The 27,519-nt window shown below is 35.6% G+C and overlaps 4 protein-coding genes across 12 annotated transcripts; 2 read left to right on the forward strand and 2 right to left on the reverse strand.

Annotated features, from left to right (window-relative positions):
• Positions 1-4,318: 4,318 nt before the first annotated feature.
• Positions 4,319-7,766, forward strand: LOC111476608 (protein PHOX1-like). Of its 3 annotated transcripts, none has more exons than XM_023120349.1 (4): positions 4,319-4,552; positions 4,665-6,832; positions 6,908-7,165; positions 7,415-7,766. In XM_023120349.1, exons 2-3 carry the CDS (start codon positions 4,825-4,827, stop codon positions 7,054-7,056), a joined length of 2,157 nt encoding a protein of 718 aa, XP_022976117.1. In that variant the 5' UTR covers positions 4,319-4,552; positions 4,665-4,824; the 3' UTR covers positions 7,057-7,165; positions 7,415-7,766. The 3 variants fall into 3 exon arrangements, with proteins under 3 accessions (XP_022976117.1, XP_022976118.1, XP_022976119.1); XM_023120350.1 differs by having other exon boundaries at positions 4,716-6,832; XM_023120351.1 differs by lacking the exon at positions 7,415-7,766 and adding an exon at positions 7,237-7,408 and having other exon boundaries at positions 4,319-6,832; positions 6,908-7,201.
• A 270-nt stretch (positions 7,767-8,036) lies between these two features.
• Positions 8,037-12,972, forward strand: LOC111476677. Of its 3 annotated transcripts, XM_023120454.1 has the most exons (6): positions 8,037-8,411; positions 10,156-10,236; positions 11,010-11,130; positions 11,296-11,393; positions 11,696-11,778; positions 12,828-12,972. In XM_023120454.1, exons 3-6 carry the CDS (start codon positions 11,098-11,100, stop codon positions 12,845-12,847), a joined length of 234 nt encoding a protein of 77 aa, XP_022976222.1. In that variant the 5' UTR covers positions 8,037-8,411; positions 10,156-10,236; positions 11,010-11,097; the 3' UTR covers positions 12,848-12,972. The 3 variants fall into 3 exon arrangements, 1 of the variants encoding a protein (XP_022976222.1); XR_002717141.1 differs by having other exon boundaries at positions 11,010-11,440; XR_002717142.1 differs by lacking the exons at positions 11,696-11,778; positions 12,828-12,972 and having other exon boundaries at positions 11,010-11,185; positions 11,296-11,543.
• Positions 12,463-19,290, reverse strand: LOC111476614 (neurochondrin homolog). Of its 3 annotated transcripts, none has more exons than XR_002717133.1 (19): positions 19,133-19,290; positions 18,843-19,035; positions 18,556-18,718; positions 17,989-18,125; positions 17,764-17,867; positions 17,530-17,622; positions 17,163-17,256; positions 16,329-16,449; positions 16,050-16,246; positions 15,149-15,240; positions 15,013-15,068; positions 14,333-14,422; positions 14,144-14,243; positions 13,927-14,031; positions 13,772-13,844; positions 13,521-13,684; positions 13,275-13,364; positions 12,993-13,063; positions 12,463-12,897 (listed from the first exon to the last, which is right to left on the reverse strand). XR_002717133.1 is itself a non-coding variant. In XM_023120366.1 (19 exons), exons 1-18 carry the CDS (start codon positions 19,133-19,135, stop codon positions 12,999-13,001), a joined length of 1,905 nt encoding a protein of 634 aa, XP_022976134.1. In that variant the 5' UTR covers positions 19,136-19,290; the 3' UTR covers positions 12,463-12,897; positions 12,993-12,998. The 3 variants fall into 3 exon arrangements, 2 of the variants coding, with proteins under 2 accessions (XP_022976134.1, XP_022976133.1); XM_023120366.1 differs by having other exon boundaries at positions 13,275-13,329; XM_023120365.1 differs by having other exon boundaries at positions 13,275-13,332; positions 19,133-19,289.
• A 3,305-nt stretch (positions 19,291-22,595) lies between these two features.
• LOC111476628 (homeobox protein knotted-1-like 3) lies at positions 22,596-27,227 on the reverse strand. Of its 3 annotated transcripts, none has more exons than XM_023120390.1 (6): positions 26,317-27,227; positions 25,194-25,314; positions 24,620-24,813; positions 24,414-24,545; positions 23,179-23,315; positions 22,596-23,094 (listed from the first exon to the last, which is right to left on the reverse strand). In XM_023120390.1, the coding sequence occupies exons 1-6, from the start codon at positions 27,097-27,099 to the stop codon at positions 23,055-23,057; spliced, it is 1,407 nt and encodes a 468-aa protein (XP_022976158.1). In that variant the 5' UTR covers positions 27,100-27,227; the 3' UTR covers positions 22,596-23,054. The 3 variants fall into 3 exon arrangements, with proteins under 3 accessions (XP_022976158.1, XP_022976160.1, XP_022976159.1); XM_023120392.1 differs by having other exon boundaries at positions 22,596-23,083; positions 26,317-27,226; XM_023120391.1 differs by having other exon boundaries at positions 22,596-23,091; positions 26,317-27,226.
• Positions 27,228-27,519: the final 292 nt, after the last annotated feature.

Genomic DNA, 27,519 nt, shown 5'->3' on the forward strand with positions numbered 1-27,519 from the left:
GACGAAGTAATCTGTAACTGCCATCAATTTGCAATCGGTTCATAACGCCGTTGGATGGGAACTGTGTCCCGTTCAAATCCGTCGTGTGCAGCGTTGGGATTCCGTCTGTGCCGTCGTCGGCTCCGTTCGTCGTGATTCTCGTCCCCGTCGTTTCACGTGATCCGTTTACTTCCGTCCCGTTCATTCCGGGTCCAGGTATTTTTTTTAATTTATTTTCCATCCGTATCAGTATATTTATTTATTTATTTATTTATTTTGGTGCAGAGTGCAGGACGTGCCGCCTGGTGATTATTATGCCGTCATGGTTCTTTGGCTGAGTTTCTTTGAATTCTGAGATGAAATCTGAAACCCATGAAACTTTGACCTATGACTTTCTCGCCGGTTGAAGATGAAGATTAGACGTTAACTGTGACCGACTTACTGGGCCCGGGTCGGGCCCATTGGACCTTATTCCTCTGAGGGGACTTTTAGAAATAAATAAATTAATTAGGATAAAATTATAAATCAAAGAAAAACAGAAAAGAAAGTTGATGGTGATTAAGGGAAGCTCGAAGAAGGAAAGCCTGAATAAATTTGACAGTACAGAAATAGGGTGGAAAATAATTAAGCGTGGAGGAGATAAAAAGAGAAACTAACCAAAGGGGAAACCATAATAAGGAATTTTTTAAAAAAATATAAATAATAGGAATTAAAAAAAGGAAAAAATGGGACCATTTTGCGCTGGATAATGGATATGAGTGTGATGGATGGTTGAACGGACAAAATAGAAATGGTGGGGTACACTTAAATATGGGAAATGAGTGGGACCCACCCAACTACAAGGCGGTGCCCCCAAGATTCTTGTGACCCTAATGGGAGCAACTTTGTGGATCTGCTCAAAATTTTATTGTTAAAAAAATATTCTTTTATTTTCATTTTAAGAGAGAATTTTGTAGATACATATATTTTATATATATTTATGATATGCTGTTTGGAGTTGGGTTTGGTAAAACTAACATAAACCCATTGAACCTGGAGTTGACATACGAGGACATTGAAGGTGAAGTATAGGATCCTTACATAAAGGCTTGAAAAATAAATACTACTTCCAAAATTAACGAATTATTTGTTATAACTCTAATGGAGGATATGTTATGGGGCAAATGAACAATATTCGCTAACGGTTAGTTTGGGCTTTACCATTCGTATTAGAGCTAGACACCAGTGTGTGAATGAGGATGTTGGGTCCTTGAGGTGGATTGTGACATCTCGCATCGATCCACATTGGTTGTAAGGGGAATGAAGAGTCGTTGGAGGTGGATTGTGATATCTCACATCGGTCTTGAGAGGAGAATGAAACATTTATGGGCAAAATCTCGAGACTAACGACGGTTCGCAGTGGGCAAAATTGACAATATTTGTTATGACGAGGTTGGACTCATGAGGGTGGATTGTTAGATCACACCTTGGTTGGAGAGAGAAGCGAAAATTTTATTATAGTGATGTAAAATTGGGAATCATACGATACATAACACGTCAAAACAAATTTTACAATATTTTATTTTGAGATGATAAATGTAAGGCAGTAATGTACGTATTTGAAAACAAGTAGGGCAGCATAATTGAGTGGAAAAAAAGGGAATGACGTGGAAAAGAAAGGAAAAATAATAGCTAAATAATAATTGAAGAATAGCATGCGTTAGTTTGTATACAATGTGCGGCATTTCAATTCCAAATCAACGCGCTTTAGCTGAATTTCCATCCAGCTGGCATTTTTAAAAAACAATGTAAAAAGATAATAAAAGCACTTAAATCATCTCCAGCTGTCCCCTTTCTCTTTTATGGAATTAGGTTTACAACTTACCACAACCGTTTCGTGTAAGCTCGATTATACATATCTTTTTGCAACTCAATTTCGTCAAAAATAAATAAATGCCAAAAAATAAATAATTTTCTAACTATTTTTATTTATAAATAAATATAACAACCATACTTTTTAAATTTCATAAATATTTTTCGGTGATTTTTAATTTTCTAACTATTTTTATTATTATTTTTTAATTCAAAGATATTATTGAAATATTTAGAAATTTATATATAATTTATTAATTTAATTTTATAATTAATAAGTTCAAGTCTAAGTTTCATATACTTTAAATAAGTCAAAAGTAAAAATTAAAGAATCTATTAAATACACAATTTATAGAATTAATACATTTAATATTACGATATATTTAAAAAACTGATGAACCTAACCCCTCTAAATAATTTAATGCTTTTTTAAAAGAGTAAATAATTAAATACGTCTATTTTTCTCTTTTCTTTTTACCATAACTCACGAAAACCGACTCTAATTATTAAATAATTAAATTAGGTCACCCAACTCCTAAACCAAATTTATTTTAAAATTATATGAAAAAAGTGGATTAGAAATAATATTTATTTAATTTAATTCGTGGGCTGGGCCGAATGTTATATTCGTTAGGTCCAACAATTTCTGGCCCACAACTAATTATTGGTTATTTTATTACTTTTGCTAATTTATTTCAAGACACGAGATGTCGATTTTACGTGCGAGGTGAATATGTCTGTTCGAGAGTCCATATTGGGAAACATATTTTAAAGGAAATTTGATTGTCGTAAAAATAAATAAGAAATTTTTAAAAATTGAGAGTCAATTCATCTTGCCTTGTGAACATCTAAAGCGATTTTTAAAAACGTCGACAAAATATGCAATACTATAATATCTTAATTTTAATTACAAATTTATAAAATTAAATGTTTAAGATTAAAAAGTGTCACATGTTTAGTTGTATTATTCTTTAAATTAATAAATTCTCTTAATAAGTGCGCAGACAAGCTACGGCAAATGAGGATCTTATTCCATTTAAATTATAAAATATTATTCCCATTCTCCCACGTGTCTTGGGACAGCCATTAAACTACCACAAAATTTTAAATTATATAAAAACACTTATTATTATTTTAAAATAACGTTTATTTTCCCTTTTATATTTTCTTATATTTCCTACGACATAGTTAACTTTCATTTATTTTAAGTCTCTCTTAATTGTTCTTTTATCTATATATGGTTTTGGTTCATTCACGTATTTACTAGGCATCATATCTTACTTTAAATAATAAATATTATTTTTATTTTACAAAAATTAATTTTAATATTTATTTAAAGTAAATGAAATGAAATGATTAAATAATAAAGCGAATAAAATATTATTCTAACTAAATTATATTCTTTTTAAAAACCAACTGTAAAACATAGCATAAAGTAAGGAAAATCCCGACTCATGATCTTTCAAGAATCATTATATTTTCGCTAAAGAAAAATGGTGATATTCAATACTTAAATCAAAATCAGCTACTTTTTTATTAGTGTGTAAATTAAATTCAATAAAATGCTTCTTATTTGTTGAATTAAAAATAGTTTATTTATTTATTGTTACAAAAACAAATGTTGTGTTCATTGAGCAATTATTTAACCAATAACTTAGGTAATAATTTGCTTTATATATATATATATTTATTTATTTATTTATTGTAAAAGAAGATTGACTTGTTGAGTAGTTCCAGGTTGGAAACTCCAATCATGGGCCAACCCGACCCGTGTATGTAGCTGTTTTTAATATTAAGAAAAAGTTAAATTTATCAAGTTTTAAAAATTAAAAGGCCTAATGTTTTATTAAAAAAATGTATTAAAATTTAAAATTTTAATTCTAGAAATTAGATTATCCACCCAATATAAATATATACACTTTACGTTGACGATTAATTAAAAATTGAAGAGATAATTATATATTTTTTAATTAACATGTGGAATAAATAAAGCATAATCTATCCCCATAACTAATAAATTAATAAATAAATAAAAATAAAATATAATTTTATCAATATATTTTGGGTTTTTGGTATATGTAATTTAGTTGTCAAATTTTATTTTTTTGTATTTTAATAGTTATTGTATTTATTTAATTTACTACTAATAAAATTAATAAGTATTTCGAAAATAATTTAATGAAATGGGAAGAAAAAATTTAATAAAGAATGGAATTTATTGAAAAATAATAATAAATTAATTTTAAAACTATTTTTCAGATTTACAATAAGTAATAAAAATGTAATTAAAAAACGAAAATAGTATTAATTTTATTTTATTTTTCTTATTTCCAATTTTATTGGGTCAGTCAACGTATGTTTGTACGCGCGCGTGTTTTGGCGCGTTCATGTAAGTTATGTGTACGAAGAAGGAAAGTTCCGATACGCGCGGAACGACAATTTGGGATTGACAGGATCATTTGAAAAGTTGACCTGACATTCCCGTAACCCTAGAAGAATAGCCATTTTCTCTCAAAGGCTCCTTTTCTTGTCCTTTCCTTGCTGGCTTCCTCCTCCTCTCCCCTACTGTTCCTGAAATTATCGGCTCACCAATTGGATATCGATTGGCCCCAATTGATTTCCCATTTCGTTTCGTTTTCGAATCCGAATTTTCAAGTCCGGAGCAGTCGAGAGGAAGCCAGATTGATAGAACGGTTCTTCGTTTGCATTTGTTGTTCGTCATGTAAGATTTGAATGAGTTTCGTAATTTCGATCTTGAAGTTGTGAGACGTGTTTGATTGAGATTTCCATTTCTTAATTCAACTTTTCTTCTTGTTTTCTCTGGCTCTCTGCAGTTTGTAAGCTCTTGATTTGTGTTCTGTATTCGACTAATTTGAAATTTCCAGGCACGTATTTCGATGCAGTTTTTTGTGGTTTGAGGATTAGAGAGGAAGAGGAGCGAGGATTTGATTTGAATATTGAACCAATAACTTTGTGATTTTTTGAGTTATTTCAATGGGGAAGCCTACGGGAAAGAAGAAGGAAAATGTTGGCGAGAAGCCTGGAAATGCTAATTCGAAGCCGGCTCGGCCGTCCGAGCGGAACACGAAAGCGTTCGATGAAGACACGGCGATCTTCATAAACATGTCTCAAGAGCTGAAGGAGGAAGGCAATCGGCTATTCCAGAAGCGAGATCATGAAGGCGCGATGTTGAAATATGAGAAAGCTCTGAAGCTTTTGCCGAGAAATCACATCGATGTTGCTCATCTCCATAGCAACATGGCTACCTGTTATATGCAGTTAGGGTTGGGTGAGTATCCGCGGGCGATTAACGAGTGCAATTTGGCGTTGGAGGCTCATCCGAGGTATAGCAAGGCGCTGCTGAAGAGAGCAAGGTGTTACGAGGCTTTGAATCGGTTTGATTTGGCATTGCAAGATGTGAATACCGTTTTGAGCTTAGAGCCTAACAATCTCTCTGCGTTGGAGGTTTTGGATAGTGTCAAGAACACAATGAAGGAAAAAGGCGTCGATATCGACGATAAAGAAATCGGTCTGGCCAGCGTGAAGCTGCGCCCCACAGAGCGTCTGCAAAAGGTTGTTAGAGAGAAACTAAGGAAGAAGAATAAGAAAGTTGAAGCAAAGACAGATGATAAGCTGGTTGTGGAGGAGAAGGCTGATCAGTTGGTTCATGTTGAACAGGTTGAACAGGTTGATCAAGTTGAAGATAAGGAAGTTACAAAAGTTACCATTGAGGAAGACAAATTGTTCGTTCAACCGATCGAGGATAAACCGGTGTCGAAGACGGTGAAGTTGGTATTTGGAGAAGACATAAGATGGGCGCAGTTACCTACAAACTGCAGCCTGCAATTGGTGAGCCAGATTGTTCGAGACAGATTTCCAAGCTTGAAGGGTGTTCTTGTGAAGTACAGAGATCAAGAGGGTGATTTTGTTACAATTACCACAACAGAGGAGTTGAGGTTGGTTGAATCATCATGTCAGCTGCAGGCTTCACTTAGACTGTATATTACAGAGGTTAGTCCTGATCAGGAACCCATCTACAAGGAAATTGATAATGGTGAGAGGCATCCAAAGCTTGATAAAAGAAGAAGTACAGTGGTGGTGAATGAAAAAGAGGTTACAAGGGGTATGACTACGGTTGAGGATTGGATAGTTCAGTTTGCGCGATTGTTCAAGAACCATGTTGGGGTCGATGCCGATTCATACTTGGATCTTCATGAGCTGGGCATGAAACTGTACTCGGAAGCGATGGAGGACACCGTAACAGGAGACAGTGCACAGGAGCTTTTTGAAATTGCTGCAGAAAAGTTTCAAGAAATGGCAGCTCTGGCATTCTTAAACTGGGGCAATGTTCACATGTCCAGGGCAAGGAAGCAGGTTTGTTTCCCTGAAGACGGTTCGAGGGAAACGTTACTTCTTCGGATTAAGGACGCATATGAATGGGCACGAAAAGAATACAAGAAAGCTGAAATGAGATACGAAGAAGCTCTTAGTGTAAAACCAGATTTCTATGAAGGTTTCCTTGCACTTGGGCAGCAGCAGTTTGAGCAAGCAAAGCTTTGCTGGTATTATGCAATTGCTAGCGGTAGCCAAATCGGTTTGCTATCGAGCTTTTCGTCGGAGGTGTTACAGCTTTATAACAAGGCTGAGGACAGCATGGAGAAGGGCATGTTGATGTGGGAAGAAATGGAGGAACAACGTCTGAATGGTCTCTCCAAAAGTGAAAAATACAGATCTGAATTGAAAAAAATTGGATTGGAAAGCCTGTTTAGTGAGATTCCTGCTGATGAAGCTGCAGAGCTGGCTTCAAACATGAGATCTCAGATATATCTTTTATGGGGTACCTTATTGTACGAGCGTTCTGTCGTGGAGTATAAGATCGAACTTCCGACATGGGAGGAATGTTTGGAGGTATCAGTCGAGAAGTTCGAACTTGCAGGTGCTTCCCAAACAGATATTGCTGTTATGATCAAGAATCATTGTTCCAATGAAACTGCACTGGAAGGTAAACTACTAGCCAGCCTCTTTACTTCTTTTCTTTTCACAATGTTTTGTGTTATTAATGGAGAGTATCTTGCAGGGTTCGTCTTCAAAATCGACGAGATCGTTCAGGCGTGGAACGAAATGTACGACGCCAAAAGGTGGCAGTTTGGTGTTCCATCTTTCCGCCTCGAGCCTTTGTTTCGACGCCGGGCTCCTAAACTTCACTTCACTTTGGAGCATTTTTGAGAGTTTTGTTGTTGATGGATGGGGGCATTCTTTTTAGAGGCATTTAAGCAAAATTTCAGATCTTTTTGCATCAATTTTTCTGGTGTTCTGCTTCCCTCATACACAAAAGGTAAAAGAGCCTCTTAGTTATAAGCTTTCCATACGAGTTAACCTTATAGAACTTCTATTCTTATATGATAGCTAGTTAATAATACAATCTATATGAACTTCAATTCTTGGACCTCCTTCAGAGTTTTAGAGCGAAGAACGCCGTCTCAGTTTCTCCGAAACTCGATCCTTGCAACTTTCAACAGCATGTTTCGTGTTTTCCTTTCGATTAAACTTACTCATGTTGTGTTCTTTCTTTTTCTGGTTGCAGCATTTTACACCAGCCGTTACCGTTTCAATTCAATTCGTCGTTTGCTTGGTCAGAGTGTAAGTTTGTTTATACTATGATTCTTTCTTTCATTCAAGAGAAGATTGGCGATTCAAGAACAAAGATATAGTTATATAGATTTATTCATTATTCATCAATGATTTTATAGGGTGGAGGAAGAAAATAAATTCATTTTCAATTCGATTTATGAGATTGAATAGAGAGAATTTATTGTGTTGTGAATTTTGAAGAGCTGTTTGGTTATGTTGTTATAGTGATTCTCAAATTGATTGTTTTGGAATTTGAAGATTGATGGGATGAATTATTATAGAATTACACCCAATTATTTTTGTTACATTCCTCTCTTAATTTTCTCTATATAAGTATATATATATATATATATATATGTTTGTTAGATCTTCTTCTACGATTAGCCCTTAAAATATTACTGATATTTATAGCAAATCTATCAATTTTATAATTTGAATCTTCAAAATTTGACATCTGTATATTATAATCTTATATTTTAAGATCAATTAATTAATTATTGCGGAAGTTCAAATTTCTATTTTTTAATTGCAAAATAAAATAAAAAAAAAAAAAGAAAAAAAAAGACACGGGGAGTCATTTTCCCTATCGATGCGATTACCTGTTATACTCGAACGGGATAATGTTGGCCATTACCCAAACACCAGTCTTTTAGTGGGCCCCACATAAGTTAGTTTCATAAAAACCAATAAGAACCCAACACGTGTTAGGTTGTTGGCGGGAGCGCCAAAAGCATTTCCCTGTTTTTATTTTATACGCTGCATATATGCTCCGCCTTCGTCTTTTTCTCTTGTCGAATCAAACGCTTTGGAAAAACCTTTCCCGATCTATCATCGTCTCGAAGAAAGTGATCACTGATTCTTGTTCGAAAAGACTTGCTCGGATCATCCTCGATCAATGTTCGCTGATTCTCTCTGTTTCTCTGCGGTTTATCGATGCCTTACGGCTTGCGGTACGATTCTTCTTCGTGTACATTGCTGGAATACGATCCTCGATCTATGTAATTACCTATTCGATGTCGTTTTACATTTAGGAATCCGTTTTTGGAATTTCTGAAATTGTTTATTGTGTTCTACTCTCAATGCTTCTTCTTCTTCTCTATATTTTTGTTTGTTTTTGATACTCGCATTGCTTTTCTAGTTAGACATTGTTGTCATTTACAGTACAGTGTTGAAGGATCCTCTACGGTGTCGGAGTTTCCGGCGGTTGAAATAGGTTCTCGTTTGTTTTTTCTTCCTCGCTATTTATGGAGTCTATTTTCGTTTTCTTGATTAGGACTGTGTTCCGGATCGAGGAATCTGTAATACCAGAATGTGACTACCTATTCGATGTCATTTTACATTTAGGAATCCGTTTTTGGAATTTCTAAAATTGTTGACTGTGTTCTACTCTCAATGCTTCTTCTTCTCTATATTTTTGTTTGTTTTTGGTGCTTGATGCTTGAATCGGTAGGTTTTGCTTTACTGAGGTGGAAGAATGGTTTTAGAAGTTTTAAGTGATGGATTACTACTCGCATGCTTTTCTAGTTAGACATTGTTGTCATATGCAGTACAGTGTTGAAGGATCCTCTACGGTGTCGGAGTTTCCGGCAGTTGATATAAGTTCACGTTTGTTTTTTCTTCCTCGCTATTTATGGCGTCTATTTTCGTCTTCTTGATTCGGACTGTGTTCCGGATCGACGAATCCGTAATACCAGAATGTGCATGACTGAGAATGATGATTGATAGGCTCCTTCGTATTTGTTTTATGGATAATGTGTTTTCCTTTAGGTCTTGAGTAGTGTCTTGTTCGTATGAAGTTTCTCCCTGTGAATTAGTTGTGGCACTGGAGCTTGGATGCCTCTATTGCCCTCTGACTGCTTTACGTTGATCTGACCCTGTTTGGTCATGCAGTTAGCTCGCTGTGTGTAAAGCTATGGAGAATCTACCGAACTATCAATATGCGTCTTTTTTTTATGGTTGGGAGCTATCATGTTTTGATGTCGTGCATTTCTAATTACAGTCCACGCTGTTTTAATTGACTTTAGATCTCTTTGGTTCTGCTTTGATTTTTGTTAATTTTTCTAAACTCAGATCAATAATTAGGCTGCACGCAAGAAATATTGATCATGTCTTTGAAATATTGCAATTTGGCTGCAAGTAAAACATACAACTATTCAAATATACTACTGGATGATTGGTTGAAATTTGTTTTACTTTAACCACTTTTCATGTTTCAAATTTTAAATGCTTCCCTAGCCTTCTCTTGCATCCTGTCCAGTTTCTGTTTTGTTTTGTCTTACATTCTCTTTTTTTGTTTTTTGTTTTTTAAGAATAATATTTACGTATTACTAGTTAGTAGTATTTTTCCCGACCACCTCTAGATTTTGACAGTTAATATTTTTTAAAAGAAGGAAAAAATCACCCTTCTCTTTGTCTGCTTTTTGTATCACTCTCTTCTAATCAAACTGTAGTTAGTGAGTATTGTTCATTTTTACTATTCATTTTTGTCCATCCAAGTATAGATTATGAATAAGACATCGATTATCATTAACGATTTAATCTATTGTTAAACTTGAAAAATAAGGACTTGAGATTTATATAGGTTAAAAAAATAGTTATTAGTACCTTTGCACTGCAGCATATAACCTCCCGTTGGTGCACGTAAAATGCGGATTTCTTATATTACTCTCTTCTCTCTTCAATTTGGATTGCAAGGTATTCTTATATGCCCTTTTAGATGGACGGAGGTGATACCCGCCTTCCATGTCCGTGTACCAGCGGCGGATCCACATAGAGGTACGTGCCCTCCTTCAACTTCAAGAGAATATATTATTAGTTTACCTTAGCTGATTCTTTAACAAGTTTAATGTTTGGTTTGTTGGAAATTATCCTATTCTACTCTAGAGTACCCCTTACCTGATCCTTGCTCCGATTCCAATCATCAAGACATTTCCATTATTTTTAAGTTTTCGCCTGGCTGCAGTCCCCTCAAATAATTGTTATTTTATATGTTATCTTTTGTTTCAGCTTAGTTTTCATTACAAGTTCTTTGTTTGGTAGTAGAGGCTTAAATGACCTCATCGAGCTTCATTTCAAAATGAGAGAAGTGCAATTTTTTTTTATTAAATTTTAATTTTCTAATTTTGCAGCACGTTTATTTTTATATATTATATTTAAAAAAATATATGAATACTCTCTAAATTTTAGTTGTTTACTATCGTCTTCAAACTTCAGGTTCATACATGCTACATTTTTTTAAAACTCAGATCAAGATTGTTTATAAGGATATTTGGTACAAACATTGGTTCTGGTTCTTTCTTCCGAATTTCAAGAGAACGATCGTTATCTTGTGTTTTACTGTCGTCTAGAACCCAGTGCATCCACTGCCAGAACTTTTTTTTTGAACATTTTAAGACACCCTTTTTCAACCTGTGGACCAGCTCCATCGGTTGAGCACTAATTTGTCTGTCGGTTCTTGAAACAACGCAAATATTTGCTTACACAGACCAATTATGTTGGCATGCATGATTTTATATTACTAGGCCACTCAAAGTTGCTCTTTGGTTCAGGCTTTTGCTCGCTGTGGTTATGGAGGTAGAGAAAAGACCAGAGCATTAATAAGCCAAACAACTTTAAGAAATCAAGTGAGCTTTTGAGATGGACAAAGCTTCTGTTTCCGAACGCATTACTGTTATAGATCATCCGTTATCAATATACTTGTTACCTTTCCGGAATAAAAGAACAGGTATTCATTGAGCAAAACGAATATGCACAATGTGTTTGATGTTGCATGTGGTTCTGTTTATGTCAATAATTTAGAACATGAACTGGCTGATTCAAGTGTGACTGGTGCAGGTCTCAATTCTCTACTTTGGACTCCTCAAACACGAAGTCATTATGAAGAGTGGCTTCTACTTCAACCTTGAAGGTCTTTTGAACAGGCAAACAAAAATGTAACGTGCCTCATGATCGTCGATTCGTATTAATGTCATGAAATCGGGTAAACTTCAACTGTCAACTTTTGCCATTAGAATTTTATTGTCGGTTGTGTGCGAAGTTCTAATAGTGGCAGTTAGTCCAGTTTGATTGTTACTCGAAGAAAAGAAAAAATGAGGAAACTCAATAATGAGTGTTCAAACTGGATAAACCGTCAATATTAGAACTACGAACACAACCCAAAATTATATTCTAATGCCAAAGCTTGAAAGCCGAAGTTTACTTATTCATTTTAAACCATGTATTTCTTTTACCGCAGCTGCAGGAATATATCATGGACTTTTTCTGAACCAAATTTTGATGCTACCAGATTGCTCGGTTCATTCAACATTCGTGTTAAAGGTATATTTCCTTGTGTGAATACTTCACAACTATTATTTTTCCATAGTTTTTGTTTTGGTTCCTAAATTTTTAAACTTGTCAAATAAGTATTTTTAGATAGATGGTTAATTGAAGTATTCAACATTTTCTTAAAGACAACAGAATTACAATATAAATCAGTATACATCAAAGGCCCTACAAAAACATATAATAGAATTTATTAGACACTTTTAAACATTAAAGTTTTATTAGACACAATTAAAAAAAACAAAAATTTAAACTCAACTTTAATTTAACTTACCAAACTTTTTTTTAATTTAAAATTGCAAATAGAAGGATAGATACATGCAAGCAAAATTTGAATAACTGTTGCGAAACATTTGGAATACACTATAAAATAAGCTTCTGGTACATTTCCTTATGTGAATACTACTAACCCGCCGGCCTTGGTGGACGCAACTTTCCTATTACCTCTGGTAAGGTTCACATCCTTTTAAGAAAGATTTTGGAATTCTTTTTTTAACAAAATGTTTTTGGTAAGCATTCGACTAAAAAATAATTATGTTTTCCAAATCTCACATTGAATCTAACTTACCTATGATCAATGTGACTACTACGTTATATTATAGTTTTATGACTACATACTAAACTCCAAATGTTCTATAAACTCCAAATATAATAAAAAAATCACTGTTTTTTCTCTCTTTTCAAAACCAATAAATTTTTTTACAACAGTTACCTAGGATAAAAAAGAATGTTCTCAAAAGTTCTAAATAATGTGCCAAATTATGTAAGAAATGAATGGATGCGAGTACTAAAAAAAATTCCTCGCCTCAAATGTCTCTATATTTGTACCTCCAAAATTTCTTCTTTATAATATGTGCATCTTTTAGGCTAACTAATTTTTAATTGGAGTTGAGACTTTAAATGTCTATTTCTCCCTACTTTTATCCTGATTCTCTAACTTCTTTTTAAAATACATCAAAGTCTTAAATTTCTCCCTTTTTAATAATATTTAAAATTTGTCTACATTATCAACACCATAAAATTAAACTTCACTTGTGGTGCAGGCTACACTTACTCCAATTAACGGCGTGCAGAAAGGAGGGGCTGGTGATATCCTTCTTTTCCTGATTACATCTGTAATCCAAAAAAAATAAAGGCAACAAACAGGAAAAACCTAATTAAAAAGTGGCCAAAAAAGCAATTACAGGATTTTCTTATTTATTCATTACCGATAATCACAATGGTGCAATCACGATTGCCTTTCGAACTCGCGGGAACCTATCTCCCCATCGAGAATATCCTGCCCATAAAATTTAATCGCCTTTTTCAACGGTTCCAAATAACCCTCATCATTCTACTTTTAAACATATATACAACTTTCTTTTCTAGACAGACAGCCTTGTTAAGAATGATGCAAAAGTACACAATACTTATTTATTTTAAATATTATAGTTGTGTATGAAATTACCAAAAAAAGGAGTGATATAATTTACGTATGAGTATGCACAAACCTGCCGCGATAATCTCGTAAAGATCCATTTGTGCCCTTTCATCATCGTTCATGCTCTGCTGCAATCCACATAAACGGATTCAGAATAGGCCTAATATTTAAGAGCCGTGATTCAGAATAAACGGATTCATTGGACAAAGCTAGAATTGTAAAAACCAATATTCTTATTATAAACAATAACTAATTTAATATATAAATCTATTAAATAGAGAGGGAAAGAAAAAGAAAATTTTTCTGAAGAACGTACCTGTTGGGATAAAGCGAAGATTCTTGAAAAGAGTCGGCATAGCTTATCGAGAGATTTATCAGCAAAATTCGGATTGCTAAGAAGAGCATTCTCTGACGTGTAATCAAATACTAAGGCACATATGCTGGCAGCCATCATTATAACAGATGGCTCATGGGCATCCTCTACAACCATGATGAACAATTTAAATTAAAAAAAAGTCAAGAATTTGATAATAAACTGAGGTGTGATACAAAGAAACATACACATACCAGTTGAATTTGCAATTGCTTCCAAAAGGTGAACAAAAGATGATTCCCCACATAGAAGTCCAGCTAGCTCTTTCTACAACGAAGAAGTACAAGTACACCTTAGCAATAAACTAACCAACACAACTTTATACTCTTGTAGATGACTAGATGAATACCTTCAGAAGCACATTCAAGATGGTATCACAAGCCAAGAAGATGGATCCATCATTGTCAACCCATCCACCGTGCTTGTGAATCAAATTTATAAGGCATTTCACAACCTGAATGCAAACCCAAATGCTCAATGATTAAGAACGTAGAACGCTTCAGTGTATGATGAAGCGTCCACAAGGCCATTTATATATAAGTAAATTCGAGATTGCAATTACTTACAGCTGCAAGACCTCCAGAAGAAACCAAAGTTTTACATCCTTCAACGTTCATTGTTATTTGACATAGCATGGGAAGCAAGAAGCACACAGAGTTGAAGGGGCTGTCCGTTGTAAATATCAAAACAAAATCAGGTATTTCATAAATGTATAATGAATATACCATATTGTCAATAACTGGGAGCTGACAAACCTCTGTTCATCTTCTCCTTCAACAGAGAGCATATAGTCCAAGAGCTCCTTAACTTTTTCCGTCCATGCATCGGGGGTTTGTGCGAGAAAGCTGGAATGAGAAAGAATAATGTTGACCAGAGGCAATCTAAGTAAACATAGAACTCTAGTCTAGTTTAGAGAGACCAAATCATAAACGATCCACTGTTCCAAAAATCAGAGTACCCCAGACCGTCAAACACTATCCGTGCATGAAGGAAGCGTGATTCGCACATTTCACAAACACGTTATACTAACTGAATGAAGAAACTTCACGTTTAATGTATTTTGATAGTCCTTGTAAAGGAATATCGTTCATTGTTATAAAGTATACACCTAGATACTCCTCAATTATCAAGCAATTCACTGCAAAGGCACAGGACATTGAAGACATTTCACGTTCTTATGATGTTTATATCTAGAATCGAAAAATATGCAAACCACAATATTAATTGTTCAAAATTCTAATTCTAAGCTTCTAACAAAGTACATATTCATAAAAGAACAGATAAGGAGTGTTTCACTGTATTTAAAAAAACATATACTTTAAGAATGATAGAATAGTTCTTTCAAACTGCGTTCTGTTGTTTTAAATTTGACAACTACTATAAAACTTGGCAGCCGTCTCACCAAAGGATTTAATATTAATATTGAATATCTTACCTCCCAATAACCCGTACCGATGCTAAAATATCATCTCCTTTTCTTTGTCCATGCTCCTGTAGAATCATAAATCAAAATTCTAGATAAGGAACAGTAACGCCATATCTTACCGCAGCTATGAGATTCCCATAATTACCTTTGCATCTTGCAAATATTCTAGCACAACACCAGTAGTCTCATTTAGTCCTCTAAACACTTTCATCAGTGTGTTTTCATCGATAAGATCCCCTACAAATAATTTCAACCAGGTATTCAAGATATTATTTGAGTATGAAATAATTAAAAGGGCAATAACTCGGCATTGCTGAATATATTGGCCGAAGGTCAACATTCAAACAAGACTAATCAAGCCAAAAAAAGCAGTAGCAATATTGAAAAGTTAATAATCCTACCATGTGTGCCCCTGAAATGTCACAGAAAGACCAACTACTTCACAAACACAAGAAGCAACATATATGTCCAAGACTCAATGCTTCATCAACCTTCTTCAAATTTTATGTAATTCTATTAAGATGAATTCAAATTTCCCTTTTACTAGAGCAAACCACTTCGATGCTTTTACGGTATCCAAATTGTACAAAATCTGAATTTACTCGAGAATAATCTAAAATTGGAAACTGTTAAATTTTAACCAAATATAAAAAGCCAATTCATATCGTTGGTAGGGTAAGTCATCGATTTCATCTAACTAAGCATTTATCATCAGAATTAATTAACTATCCGAGTGATTCTATCAAGTAAGCTAAATGGGATAGACTCTTAAACCTACAATTAGAAACATGGAGAATGCCTACGGAATAAGGAAAACCTCAGCAAAAGGATGCCACTGCCCTATATCATCCTGCCCCATCATGGCCCTTACTCTAACTACCGGGCCCCATGCAAAAACAATGAAAAAAAAAACTACCCTTCACATGTCCCCCTATTTTTCACATGCTTACATTCATAAAATTTTGTAATTTGGGGCCTATAAATCTCAATGTCAATAAACGAAATGCAAAACTTAGCAAATAATTGACATCAAATGAGTTATCCACCTTGATCTTCACCGACATTTGATACTAACTTAATTATCTTTTCCACCAAAGAGAAGGCAGTTGCTACATTCCGCTGCTTTACAATGATATCCTCCTTCAAGGAAGAATTCTTGGAAGCTTCATACTTTGCATAGGCCAGTTCATTCAGCATCACAGCAATCTCAACTCTTGACTGCTCCAAGACAAGTATTAGACACCTGAGATCAAGATGGAAGAGAAAAATGAAAAATATAATGAGAAGTTAATAAAGCAACATTACTGGTAGCAATCGCTAAATACCTGTCAGATGGAATAGCATCTTGAACATCAGGTAATTCTATTTCGCCTATCAGCCAACCTTCTCCTCTAATATATACCATAGACTCGGCCAAACTAAGAGCCTGAAGCTTTTCGGCAGGCGCTGAATATTGGACAGCAAAGCAAGAGATTCAATAAGTTAAGTGTCGAACAGATTCTTGTGCACTAGTGACTACGAGGATAACTAAAGTAAAGAGAATATACTTGAAACGTTTTCCTCTAATTTTTCACTTTTCCATTGCAAGATCAAATGAACATCTAAATCTCAATCGATAGAAAAAGAATAATCTCACCATATAAATTTGAATATGTATGATTATCTAAATAAACCCAACGGAATCAGCTTTCTTTTAAAGGAAAATGAGAGGCTTTCCAACATATACTGCATTCGAGCCCTAACATATACTTCATTTTATCTTCACGCCCAAAAGAAGATAGAAGAGGGCTAAAGTGCAAGTATCCTTTCAACTATCCTTAATGTCTCCTTCTTTGCCACCAACTCGCAAACCAAGTTTCACCAGTCTACTAACATAAGATTGCTGCTTTCATAATCAATCAAACCTTTCTTGTGCCTTCCACTAAAATAAACTTGTAGATTGTAAACACCAAAAATAATCAACAAGCACAACACCCAGTAATTTGACTATATGTCAAACACATTATAATCAAGCCAAGTAGAATACTGATAATATGGTATTTTAGAGCCAAATTGATTAACGGTAACATGGAGGGAAAAAATACAGCTACATGTTGATTGCCAGAAAATGGAAAAGAAAGGATAATGTTCAGCTTTGAAGAAAATGCAGCTCAAGATACCTGTACGGTTATGAAGAATAGCTGAAACTCCATTACGCATGTGTTTTGACCAAACATCGGAAGGCACTTGACGAAGGGCATCATAAAGTGGTGTCTGACAATGAAACATCATTGGCAAAACATACAATGCATCAGCTAAACAATAACTGTGATTATGACAGATCCAAGAACTAACAAGACTGAAAATTCTGTAAGCAGTGAAGGATAATTAAAACTAAAAAAGAATGTCTAACTGGATAAATTAACCTACAATTGATGCATTAGTCAAGACTAGGCAGTACGCAGCCTTTTACAGAGGAAAAAACATCCTAACACTTGCAAAAAATTACTAAAGTAATATTTCCTGATGGCACCATTAATTGCCTACCAAATTTGAGGACAGGATGGCAGAAAGCAGGTGAAGTGCTTCAAACTTCATAGCATCGTGGGACACTCCAAATAGCCTCGCAATATCAACAACCTGATTTGATAGCATTTACTCAATTATGGTGGGAAGTAGAATTCTTGGTCTCCCTATAAGAATATATGGTCGAAACGAACCAAAACGATTGAGTTGTCCTATTAGATAGTAAATAAAACAATCTTATAAAATTTAACTCACAATATCAGTTAGTTCAGGCAAACAGTTGATGATGATGATGTCCAGAGAAATCTTACTAATGATCAATTGAACAAGTTGCATGAAAATCTTCATTGGATGGGAACCTGCATACAAAAGCTTATACTGAGATATTTACTGACCATAATTTGAAAACACAGCAAGATTCAGATTAACCACCAACAGCAAGGTAATCAATGAGATTAGACAAACAATGAGAAATGTTACCATCTGCCAACTTTGACATCCAAGAAGCTATAATTTTCAGGCTTCCAGATTTATATAGAACCGTAACACCAGCGTCAGAAGTAGTTGATACCAGATACAGAAATTCAAGACACTCCTCCAAAACAGATGATCCTGACCTTGCATAGACAACAAAAGAAACATCGACCAAAGATATTAGAACAGAAAGAAAACATAATGTTATTTAGAAAATCCAGTCCATGATGCAATTAACTCTTTCTTAATGATAAGAATCTAAATCTTCAGAACACAAGAAATTTCAAGAATGAATTAGGAGTACGAATAAATTTATGTATTGTGCAATCTGAAAGATAGTCGAGTAAGTACTTGTACTGCAAATCTGAAGTCATGTTTTAAGATCAATCTCTAAATCTCCTCAACAGAACATCAATAATAAAAGGAGTAAGAAGAATACAAGTGAACAAACATATTTTCCTTCAATGTCATCTCGTTCCATTAAAGGATAACTCGTCATTCTAATTCGTATCGATAATCAACTGATTGATGTAGAAATGTAAGAAATAAAAAGTTAACGGATAGCGGACGCACTGGTTGGATAAGATTTCCAGTAGCAGTGGAATCTTCGAGATCATCTCTTCTGAAGCAGCAATATCAGGAACGTGACAAAACGCAACCAGAATCCTAACTGAAAGCTGCAAATACGCATCGCGATTTTCCTCTCCAGGTCCACTAACAGTTCCTTTGCCCATGCCTAGAAGTTTAAACACATTTTCAGAGTACATACATAAACACCGAGAATGTACTTCTCGAACTGTTCTAGTTCAACTAATAAGTTTCCAGTGATCGCGAAGTGTTCAAAAAAAAAAAAAACATACCAGTTCTCAGAAGCCGATCAAGAAATTTCGCTCCAACCGCATTGTAAACTCTAGTAAGCGAGGCAATATCATCCACCTTGCAAATTTTAGTAACCAAGAAAAGGCCAACGAGACGCTGCTCGTCCTTCTCTCCTTTCAAGAGCTTCAAGCAATCTTCTATGGATACCGACGGAGTTTGCTCCTGCTGTAACTCCTACAAAAAATAGTAAAACAGAAACAAATATGCGTACAATGAGAATACTAAGAAAAGCAATATTGAGATCGTGAAAAAAGGAGAGGAAGATATTCACCATGAAAGCGAAGGACTCGAAACTGGAGAATGAAGTTGAAAAACCGAATAGCGAAGATGATTCGTAAGCCTTTTCTTGCCTTCGGTTTCGCGGCTTCTCTCTGATGATGCTTGTTTGAGGTTATGGCTTCCAGAAATGGATGCTTCGAGAGGGCTCCCGCCTTCAATTCCGAAGCCCCAAAAGGTGAATACTGTAGCAAAGGCCACCTATTTATAGTTGAGCCGGCCCATTAACCGTTTTCATGATTTATTTGGGCCCAACATAATCGAGACGACCGCGTGGTCGGGGATTAGAGCATGAGTGCACAACCAAACAGCACAAATCGAAACTTTGAAACCCGACCCGACCCGAATGGAAATTTCAATTTTTTCGGCTGACACAATTCATTTTAACCATTAATAAAATCGAAAAATGAGCCTTTAGGCGAAAAGCAAAACCCAAAAATATTGATTTTTTAAATTGCAGGTATTTTTAAAGTTTAAGAATCTATTAGTTATAAAATCTGTGTGAAAATCTCTTGGTATTATAAAAATTCTAGAAGGAAATCCAAAAGAAAAATTATAAAAAAGACAATATCTCTGTGAGTTTGAGCTGTTACAAAATGAATAATATCTGCTAGAGATTGAAAGGTGTGAACGTTGGGGCCCCAATGGGGTGGATTGTAAGATCTCACATTAGTTGGAGAAAAAAACGAAATATTCCTTATAAGGGTGTGGAAACATCTACATAGTAGAATAATATCTGTAAGCGATGAGTTTGGACTATTACAATAGACTTTATTGTTCATGTCTTAAAAATTATATTTTTTTAAAATAAGAAATAGGATAAAATTTGAACCACTAAATTTAAATAAAAAATCTATCAAATTTGAATACTCAAAAAAGGGAGTATTTGTCACACTCCAAGTGTATTAAATTGGATTCATGAACCTTTCAAGCATTAACAGGCTTCCTTTTTTATTCATTAATTTATTTAATACTCTTATATGATTAGTTAATCAACTATTAACAAACTGTATATCAACCGTCGGTCTTGAATACACCTATGAAAGCCTCAACTAACAGTTGGCTGAAGATATTTATTCATATTAATGCCAAAAAAAAAAAAAAAACTAAAAACGTATTGAAACCGTAAGGTTGATGATATATGTAACAAGTCAAAGCGGACAATATCTACTAACGGTGACCTTGAGGTATTACAAATGGTATCAGAGTCAGACACATGACGGTGTGTTAACAAGGACACTTAACACCCAATGAGTGAATTGTGAGATATTATATCCACTGGAGAGGAGAACACTTCACCATTTCATGTCAGGATTTTGCTCGATATTTTTATTTAACGCTAAATGCCCTATGTTCAAGAATCAAATCATAATTTGGAATCAATATTCAACATTGCATAACTCTAACATTCTCAATGACTATACCACATTATCTGCTTGGAATTCAAATTTGGCACCACATAGCCCTCGTTGATATTCTGCTACAACATGACCATGTTAACTGCTTGTTGCTTTTAAGAGTGAATACTACTCTTCGTACAAACTACCACGGGTCATTTAAGCATGAATACAATAAATTGCTCGAACAAAAACACACTTAACTTTGGAGTTTCTATGGTTAAGCTCACGGTAAGTAGTAAGATACACATCATTGATATAGACAATAACTTCAACTGCCTTATCTCCAGTATCACTTTCATTCATATGTCACTTATTTACTCGGAAGACATAAATTTTATAACGTTTATAAAATAAAGAATATTATTCCTTACCTTTACTACTTAAACTACGTGGAAGGTTTGGTTATATTCTATAAATCCTTTATTTAATACAAGTGGGAACGGGAACTTGGCGTTCAAACACAAATGGTCGGCGGGTGGTTGTTGGTCACGTGCACTACAGAGAAAAATATAAAATTATTTAAAGACAAAAGGTGACGCGTGTCGAGCTCGGATTGGAACATTCTGCAGAGATCTCTAAATACCTTCCTTCAATGTCAAAAGGCCAAAATAGTCCAATTCTAAAGCATTGATGCATTGCATTTGTAGGCTTCCAATGAAAATGCTTATGCCTATGACACTTAAATCGGTTTATTGGAGCGTTATAACTATATAGGTCTCGTTTCATCTCGATGTCTATTTTTAATAATATTTTTAAAAATCTATTCAAAAATTTAAATTTAATATATTATTAAAAAAAATAAAAAGACTTACAAATAATTATGACGGAGGAGGGTTAAGGTAGATGAAGATTAAATTGCTTAGTTAATGACTTGTTGGTCAAAGAAAAAGAGAGGCCTTAATTCCGAGATAGAGCTATATCACAAATTACAGAAAGGTTATTATTTTTCACGGGGATTTACCCACAAAAATTACTGCGACATAAAAGTTAAAAGTTAATAAATAATTTTATTTATTTTATTATAGAATGATTTTCAAAATTTTATGTTGATAAGCGGATGCCACGTAGGTCACACGCTTTCCCCGCTCCTTCCTAACCCACTTTTGACAGCCAAACAGCCGCAATGCTCTCTTCCGTCTTATCCGTCTTTTCATTCTTCTTCTTCTTCCCACAAATCTCTATATATATCTCTTCCATTTCGCACCCAACTTCATCACTTCTCAGTTCTCACTCATCTCTCTCTCTCTCTCTCTCTCTCTAAAAGCACTCAAATAATCTCTCAAATCAATGGCGCCAGAGCTCCCCAAGCTCCGAGGACTTTGCCGGAATCTCGTCGCTAGGATCGGCAGGAGTTGCCGACGGTACCATCACTCAACTGATTTCCGTTACGATCCTTCGAGCTATGCCCTTAATTTCGAGGACGAACAGGTTCGCGACGATGATGAGTATCCAATTAGGGATTTCGCTTCCAGATTGCCACCGTCGCCGCCGGCTTCCCAGAGATTTATGGCGGCAAAATGAGTTGTAGCGATTGGCATAAATCTCTTTCGATTTTGAAGCGACGGGATTGAGATTCTCCAGAGTCTCTATCCATTGATCGTAACCGTATACGGTAATTTGATATGGCGTTTTTCGTCGAGCAAAATGTACAAATATCTAAAGCTCGATAATTACTCATTCTATTAGAAGAAAATGAACAAAGTTTGCTGATTATCTCATCTTGTTTGATTTCGATAAACTTGAATTCAAATTTGTTGGCTAGAACTTAAATTGTTATGTGCTTCTATTGTCGGGTGGGTTAAAAGAAACTCGACACAACCTCACCCGCTCCTCTCCCCAAATGCCTCTACCTGATTATAGTATGCAAGGGATTATTCATATCACACTCCATGGAGTGAAATTATGAACTCCAAACCAAACCAAGGGTCGGGTGGGTTAAAAAACTCGACCCAACCTCATCCACTCCTCTCCCCGAACGCCACAACCTGATTATATCATTTAAGGAATTATTCATATTTCTACTCGACATCAACAAAATCAAATAAATTAAAAGGATCATAAAAAAGGGAGCTATGATGTATTATATATTGCAAGGAAACAATGCACAGATTATTAAAACTGTACACCCATCTTATTCACATACATGAAGAAGCTTAAACAAAAATCACAACTCCATTCCATGTGGAGTATCCAATTCATTTCCACTAATATACTCCTAATATCAACTTCTAATCATATCATAAAAAACCCTTAACACATTCTTCATATTTTTAAGTCGAAAGCACGTTTTCGATCTTTACGTGTGCCCCCGCGACACAGCATATATTCCTCCATCCCCATCCCCATCCCTGTCCTCGTCCCGTTTTCTCATCCCTAACTTCTTTGGTCAAAGCAATAACTACGTACGTTCGTTTTGCAAGCTTAAAATGAATACCTTCAATTCTCGTAAAATAATCAGTATGGGGTTTATATGCTGCTGCAGCAAAGTGTTGAGAACATGATTTTGTTGGAAACAAGTCATTTGAAACGGTCGCTGCTGTTTTCACCTGCATTACTTCTTTCAAATTAAGGTCAACTATAAAGAAAATCAGCACACGAACAGACAGACATGTCTTTTGAAGGAGTTTATATTATATTATACCTTTTGCGTTTGCTTTTCAAGTTGGTAGAACTTGAAGGATTGTTGTGCCAGTTTCGCTTCCTTTGGTTGATGAACCAATTGTTTATCTGTTTCAGCTGCAGACCAGTTTCTTGCACTAACCTTGCCTTGTCTTCCTCCTGGTCATGATCATGATCCAAAGAAGGATTAAAGTTTCGACCAGCTTTGAGATCTGTCTTATATTATTATTAAGTTTAAGATAACGTTACATTATCATCATCCTCTAAGGAATGTTTTATTAGTACTAACGGAAAGATGACGTGACATAAGGAAAAAGAGTAAAGATGAATCGATGCAATTGTGTAACAGTCAAAGCCCACTACTAGTAATATTGTCCTCTCCTTTTCGAATTCCACTCAAGGTTTTTAAAACCCATCTAATAATGAGAGATTTGATATCGTCCTCTTGTGGCTTTCCCTTTCGAACTTCGGCTCAAAATTTTTAAAACGGGTTTGCTAAGGAGATTGTTTGATATTGTCTTCTTTGGACTTTCTCCTTCGGGCTTCCCCTCAAGTTTTTTAAAATGGATCTATTAAGGAGAGGTTTGAAATTGTATTCTTTGGGCTTTCTCTTTCGGGCTTCCCTCAAGTTTTTTAAAATGGATCTACCAGGAAGAGGTTTGATATTATCCTCTTTGGGCTTTCTCTTTCAGGTTTCGCCTCAAAATTTTTAAAACGGGCCTACTAGGGAGAGGTTAGTCTTCTTTGGACATTCCCTTGAGGAGAAAGTTTGATATTGTCCTCTTTAGGTTTTCCCTTTCGAGCTTCCCCCGTACGGTTTTTAAAACGGGTCTGCTAAGGAGAGGGTTGATATTGTCTTCTTTGGGCTTTCCCTTCCGAGCTTCCGTTCAAAGTTTTTAAAACAGGTCTGCTAGAGAGGTCTGCTAGAGAGAGGTTTGATATTGTCCTCTTTGGACATTTCCTTTCGGGCTTCCCTTCAAGATTTTTAAAACTCGTTTGATAGTGAGATGTTTGATATTGTCCTAGTTGGAGCTTTCACTTAAGATTTTTAAAACTCATGTGAATAGGTTTTCACATCCACGTAAGGAATGATTCGATTCCCTCTCCAATCGACGTAGAATTTCCAACGGATGGGAAAGCTGACTCTAGCCATTGTTAATGTTTCATGTTTCATTTCTGGGTCTTGTAGATATCAAATAAGTGAATAATTGAAAATGACTTTTAAGTAATAGCATTAGGCCAAAACCCCCAACTTACCGTAGGATAAGGCCACTTTGAATGTGATTGCCACCATTGTTTGAGGACAGAGGTGGTGTCACCAGGGAGTTTTCCAGCTCTCCTCTTTCTCAAAATTTCTTCCCTTATATCCACAATTTTCTCCTTGTAACCCTGTCGGAAAAAGCTTCAGTGACAGAACATGTCCATTATAAAACAAAAAACACTGCAAATGTTACATCCATTACCGATTTTAGCTCATGCTTCAGCTCTTGCCTGACCCTCTCCATCAAGGACCTCTCACTTTCTGTGGGAATAAGAGGGCCAAATCCCATAGTGTCTGGACCCTCTAGACTCCCATCAAATAAATTTGCATCACTGTCGACCTGGTCGTCTTCGTCGTCCGACATCGTGGCTCCTGTACCTTCACCGGGTGAAACTCCTGGTATAGCAAAAAGGATGCAACTTTGTTCTTAATATGATCACTTTCTACCCAACTTCAAAGAAAAATGCAAAATACGTGCTCCAGTTTGTTTTCTCGTAATTTCTGAACTATAGTTTTCATTTTTTCAAATATTTAAAATTTTAGCCGAATTTTAAAAATAAAACCGAAATCGACTTTAGACTAGTTTTACATATACAAAATATCCCTTGAGACAAGCTTCCTCAATGCTTGGAGAATCAAAAACTCTAAAGGACTTTTTGACACATTTGCTTTCCTCTCACTGATGGGCTATTGGGCCCTTCTTTTTGATCGTTCCATGAATATAATAACAGAACACAATTGGTCAGAAAGATCAGCACACAAGGCTACAACAATACCTGTTAAGCTTTGAAGGGACTGCTCAATGTCCCAGCAAGCCATTACAGCTTCCATTGCATGGACACGAACATGCTGTTGGAGTTGTTCTTTGAATGAACAAAGCAAAAGAACATAATGCGTCTGCAACACGACCACATAGAAAACACTAAGATTTACATTCCGACCATTGAAAGAAAAATCAAAAGAAAAAAAGAGGGATGCAGAGTGTACAGCAAACTTCGCAGCAGAATTCCAGGTAAAATTATTCCTTTAATATGACTTTTTATGTATTTAAAACGCTTTTAGAAGCTTCAAAACCATAACAAAACTTTGAAATTTCATCCATAAACAAGAACAGCTCAGAAAATGGCTTTAATATGGTTGAAAACAAAATAAGAACCATTTAAGCTTACATCACATCTACAGTACCCTTTGTCCCAATTCTCAGTCGTTTAAATGTCCAAATACATGTCAATAAATCAATATCAGTAGATGAGAACAGATTGAAAGACAAAATCTATGGCGACTGTTTCATTCCAAGAGAGTCCAGAAACCAGACAGGGCAGCCTTTTCTCAGCTGCACTGCAAACAACATAAATTTTCTCGACCCAAACAGCAGGACTGTACGACTGAAAGAAAATAGACCAAGTGACAACCGACATGAAGATATATATATATAATTGTCTTGAAAATTTGTCCATACGTTGTAAAAACTAAAAAGCCTGGAAGCACAATTAAACGCAGATTCTAGTTTATTTATTATTACCATATCTTGGCTTACTAATTATGGCAGTACTAAAATTTGCAAGCAAATACATAAAATGTCTACCCACAAGTGAAATGATGAAGCCATTAATTTAAGAAACAAAGAACTGCTCAATATCCAATACCCAACTCAAATTACCTACAAACACATAGCATTTCATTACCCAATTAACTGAAGCAAGCCAGAAAGATTGAACAATTTCTGGAAAAAAGGAAGGAAAGAAAACCATTGGATGATGGGAGAAAAGGAAAGCATTCATATAGATTGACAGCAATAGCAATGAAATTTCAGCTCCCTAAATAGCAAATCCAATAGGAACAGATTTGGAAATATGGTAAGAAGAAGAAGAAATTGGAAAGGATTATGGAGGAATATACCATGAATTGATCAAGCTCTTTGTCATCACCAACCATGGGCGGTGGAGCGGTGTGGGTTAAAGCGGAGTATTTAGCGACGACATTCTGAGATTGAGCGAGCTGGGCGTCGATCCTCGGTAATTGATCGACGGGTGTTGCGATGCGAAGGCAAGCGACATGAGCGGAGAGAAGCTGCTCGTAAAGAGGATGAGTGAGAATCTCGGCTTTGTAACGAGCATTATGCCAATTCAAAACCCCCTCTCCACCGGCGCTTGGTTCCATCACCATACCCTCGCTCTTGTTCATTCCATCGCCGCTGTTAGCGTCGTTCTTCATCTCACCGGAATCGTGAGAGAGTGCGGCGGTAGCGGCACCGATCATGGCATCACCGGCGGAGGCGGTGACATCGTCGATGACATCGCTATGGTTTCGGTGGAGGATCGGACGGGAGAGCCATTGGTTTGAGGAGTGAGAGACGGTGGAATCGGATGCAGTGGTGTGAAGGTTGAGGAAATTGGTATTGGCGGCTGCGGCGGCGGCTGTGGTGACGGTGTCGGTAGAGTAGTGAGAATGGGGGTTTTGGTTGCGAAGCAGTGCGTTGTTGAGCCAATTCGGCGCTGTCTGCAGCGGATGATGGTGGTGATGATGGTGGGACTTGGGGTCCGGCGAGGAGTGACCGCCGGCAAGTTGGTCCGGCAGAATTGTACGCAGAGAGGTATCAGAGAGAGGCTGATTTTGGTGGTGTTGTTGGTGGTCAGAAAAGTGGAGGGGAAGGTCCTGTGAGAGGTGATTGTGATACGCCATGGAAGCCCACAGAGATGGAGAGAAGAGAGAGAAAGAAAGATAGAGAGAGAAAGAAGATGATATGATTATGAGGTTCTACTTCTAGTCTTCTACTATTACCATTATAGGACTCCGACGGAGTTCTTTAAGAGAGAGAAGCTACAATTTCTTATTCACAAAATTATTAACCAAACTCACACCCTATCTTATAATATTATAATTACTTCCCCATATAAATTTAAAATATTATAATCATAAATATAATTTTTTAACAATTTCAGATAAAAAATCCGTAGTGTACACGAGCCATTGGTGAGATACCACTCTTCGTCGCGGTCACACTATTTTACGTCCTAGTTTCCGTCTAAAAATTTAAGATTAAATTATATTGCTAATATCGAACCGAATAATTTATAAAATTAAAAGATATTATTTGAGGAT

The sequence above is a fragment of the Cucurbita maxima genome, unplaced genomic scaffold (genome assembly GCF_002738345.1).
Source record: "Cucurbita maxima cultivar Rimu unplaced genomic scaffold, Cmax_1.0 Cma_Scf00003, whole genome shotgun sequence".
Lineage (NCBI taxonomy): Eukaryota > Viridiplantae > Streptophyta > Magnoliopsida > Cucurbitales > Cucurbitaceae > Cucurbita > Cucurbita maxima.

Bases quoted from the DNA above. Each gene is read 5' to 3' on its own strand.
- LOC111476608 (XM_023120349.1), top strand. From the start codon at position 4,825: ATGGGGAAGCCTACGGGAAAGAAGAAGGAAAATGTTGGCGAGAAGCCT. The intron at 6,833-6,907 runs GTAAACTACTAG...AGTATCTTGCAG, and splicing joins CAATGAAACTGCACTGGAAG to GGTTCGTCTTCAAAATCGAC.
- LOC111476677 (XM_023120454.1), top strand. From the start codon at position 11,098: ATGGACAAAGCTTCTGTTTCCGAACGCATTACT. The intron at 11,394-11,695 runs GTAACGTGCCTC...CTTTTACCGCAG, and splicing joins TTGAACAGGCAAACAAAAAT to CTGCAGGAATATATCATGGA. The intron at 11,779-12,827 runs GTATATTTCCTT...CTTGTGGTGCAG, and splicing joins ATTCAACATTCGTGTTAAAG to GCTACACTTACTCCAATTAA.
- LOC111476614 (XM_023120365.1), bottom strand. The intron at 15,069-15,148 runs GTAATTATGGGA...ATGATTCTACAG, and splicing joins AATATTTGCAAGATGCAAAG to GAGCATGGACAAAGAAAAGG. The intron at 14,032-14,143 runs GTAAGTAATTGC...GTTTGCATTCAG, and splicing joins CTTCTGGAGGTCTTGCAGCT to GTTGTGAAATGCCTTATAAA.
- LOC111476628 (XM_023120390.1), bottom strand. From the start codon at position 27,099: ATGGCGTATCACAATCACCTCTCACAGGACCTTCCCCTCCACTTTTCT. The intron at 25,315-26,316 runs GTATATTCCTCC...GTCGTGTTGCAG, and splicing joins AAGAGCTTGATCAATTCATG to ACGCATTATGTTCTTTTGCT. The intron at 24,814-25,193 runs GTATTGTTGTAG...TTGCTATACCAG, and splicing joins GTCCCTTCAAAGCTTAACAG to GAGTTTCACCCGGTGAAGGT.